This window comes from Penaeus vannamei, chromosome 23, assembly GCF_042767895.1.
Source record: "Penaeus vannamei isolate JL-2024 chromosome 23, ASM4276789v1, whole genome shotgun sequence".
Classification (NCBI taxonomy): domain Eukaryota; kingdom Metazoa; phylum Arthropoda; class Malacostraca; order Decapoda; family Penaeidae; genus Penaeus; species Penaeus vannamei.
The window spans coordinates 32,788,229-32,790,728 of record NC_091571.1 but is presented as its reverse complement, the minus strand read 5'-3'; the positions used below and the strand labels follow the sequence as shown (position 1 = coordinate 32,790,728).

The following is a 2,500-nucleotide window of genomic DNA, read 5'->3' as shown; positions in this document are numbered from 1 at the left end:
TTTATGGTAATCTAACATACTGTACAAGACTTACACTGTATTGCTGACGGTGTCCAAGGCGTCTGAAAATACGACATCAACTGGGCAGCGGAAAAGCATGCAGATAACAGAGCCACTACGTGAGAAAGCCTTTATATACAGCATTACCCTACGCCACCAATGGAAATCAAGAACAGCCAAAGACTAGTGTCTAGTTGGTGCATTCACCCCCGTGATGACTCAGGTGTCTATTGTGCGAGACATCATGGCAGGATTCTAAGTTGTCTGACTCTACAAAATACTCTAGATCAGATAGGTGTTATAATTAGCGTTTCTTTGGTTTAAAATCAAGACTAGTCTGACTATCACAGCCTTCGTACTAACTGCGGTAGCCAGTTAGTACTATGAAACTGGTTATTTTTGACACTGTAGACTCAAGAAATCCTTTCGTGATTATGAGATTAACTCCAAAAAGTGAAAAAAAAAGAAAAAAAATGTGTTCTTTGGCAGTCGTCTTTGAAGCCCTTTCTGAGATTTACAAAAGTGCAACAATGGCAACCACGGGAGATGCAAAGGCAGCGTTGCCGGTTGCCATATACCTGTAATCTTCCACATTAGTCTCTGCCATTATAGGGTCCGATACACGGTAGTAAACAACAGCGTCCACCGAGACAGTCACAGAGTCGCGCGACAGTATCTGAAATGCAAGGGGGTGAGGCGAGTCCAGGGGAACGGAGGACAGAGACAGAAGGCAGTCAGAGCGCCGGTGGAGATGTGGGGCCGTGGGCGGGGCGAGGGCGGGGGTGCGATAGCAGTAATGTGGGGAGGGAGAGGGAGAGGGGGAAGAGAGAGAGAGAGAGAGAGAGAGAGAGAGAGAGAGAGAGAGAGAGAGAGAGAGAGAGAAAGAGAGAAGAGAGAGAGAAAGAGAGAGAGAGAGAGAGAGAGAGAGAGAGAGGCCTGGTTGCAGATGGGAAGTCGAGAAGGACCCAGAAAGAAGGGAACTAAAGGAGAACCAAAGACCAGAAAAGACGAAAAGAAGAAAACGTGACGAATGTGGTGAGTGAAGAGGTGTAAACACAAAAAGGTGTGATTCTAGACAGAATAAATAAAAAATACAAAACAACACTTAGCCAGTTGTAGAGATTGAGAAAAAAACACAACGCGTTATGGAAAAGTATGTAAGTATGTATATATAAATATATAAATATATATATATATATATATATATATATATATATATATATATATATATATATATATATATATATAAAGCCAAGAATAATACACCGACATATAAAAGTAATCTGTTACCAGACATTATTTAAAGAGGTTTCATTAGAGGAAATACATCCTAATGACTAATCAGTCCAAAAAACGCAGAGAACAACGTTCACGATTACGAAAAGGACAGACGATAAAAAGGAACAGTTGGCAACTGAGCCTTTCCAAACCTCCTTCGCAGAGGAAACAATCGAGACGGGGATCACGAGTAGTTTGTTAATTAACTTCATTATAGTAACCAAGCAATGTACTGTGAGTAGCAATGGTAAATGGACATCGATTATTTAGAAAAAAGAGTAATTAGAACAAATACAAGAGTACCATCTACGACAGAAAAACTACGACCGGACTAGTAAAATAAGATGAGAAATAGCAATAGAAACAGGATCGGTAGTGAAACAACTAATTATAATACACTACGACTATTAACAATGATAATAATGAAAGAAAAGGATATGATACAATATAGATAACGAAGACTAGAACAATGAAGTGATGACCATGATAAAAATAACTCTAAAGTAATGTGCTATGTTAAATAGCAATAACAACAGTAGTAAGAGAAATTATAATGATAGTGGCATCAACATCAAAACAATACAAAACTCAACAGTAATAAAACTAATGCCAATAATGACACGTGATCAAATAATAACAGTAATGATAACACTTAAATTGATGATTGAGATGATGATGATAGCAATGAAAACAATAATAAAAAAAATAATTACAAAATTATCATTATTATTAATATTTTTCTATTGTCATCATTCTTACCATAGTAACATTGAAATAAAAGTAATGCTTAAGATTATAGCAGTGATATCAAGATCAATGATAATAAGAATTTTCACTGTGGCAACACTGGAAGTAAAACCAAATGTAACAAAAAAATAAAGATGATTGCAATATAAAATAAAAAAATAATAACAATAATAACAATAGTAATTATAATAAAGAAATGATAACGTAATAACAATAACTATAACAATACTAAAAATAATGATAATAGCAACAGCAAGAATGAAAATAATAATGATAATAGTAACAATAATCATAACAATAATAACAACAGCAACAACACTAACAATAATGAATAGAATAAGAGAAACAACAATAATAACTTCATTAACGATAACAACAGCAATAATGGAAATATTAAAAAATAATATTGATTGTGATAATAAAATGATAATGATAATGATAATGATAACAAAAATAAAAACCGTAGTAGTAGTAG

The 2,500-nt window shown here is 34.7% G+C and overlaps 1 protein-coding gene across 17 annotated transcripts in view; it reads right to left on the bottom strand.

Annotated features, from left to right (window-relative positions):
* LOC113809324 (band 7 protein AGAP004871) overlaps positions 1–2,500 on the bottom strand; it is a 1,059,488-nt gene that overhangs the window by 30,363 nt on the left and 1,026,625 nt on the right. For 6 of the 17 annotated variants that reach the window (XM_070137912.1, XM_070137911.1, XM_070137914.1 and 3 more), the window contains one exon: positions 579–676. The exons of the other annotated variants lie outside the window; for them this stretch is intronic. In XM_070137912.1, coding sequence (XP_069994013.1) covers positions 579–676 — 98 coding nt within the window. The remainder of the gene's footprint in view (positions 1–578; positions 677–2,500) is intronic. 17 annotated transcript variants of the gene reach the window in all.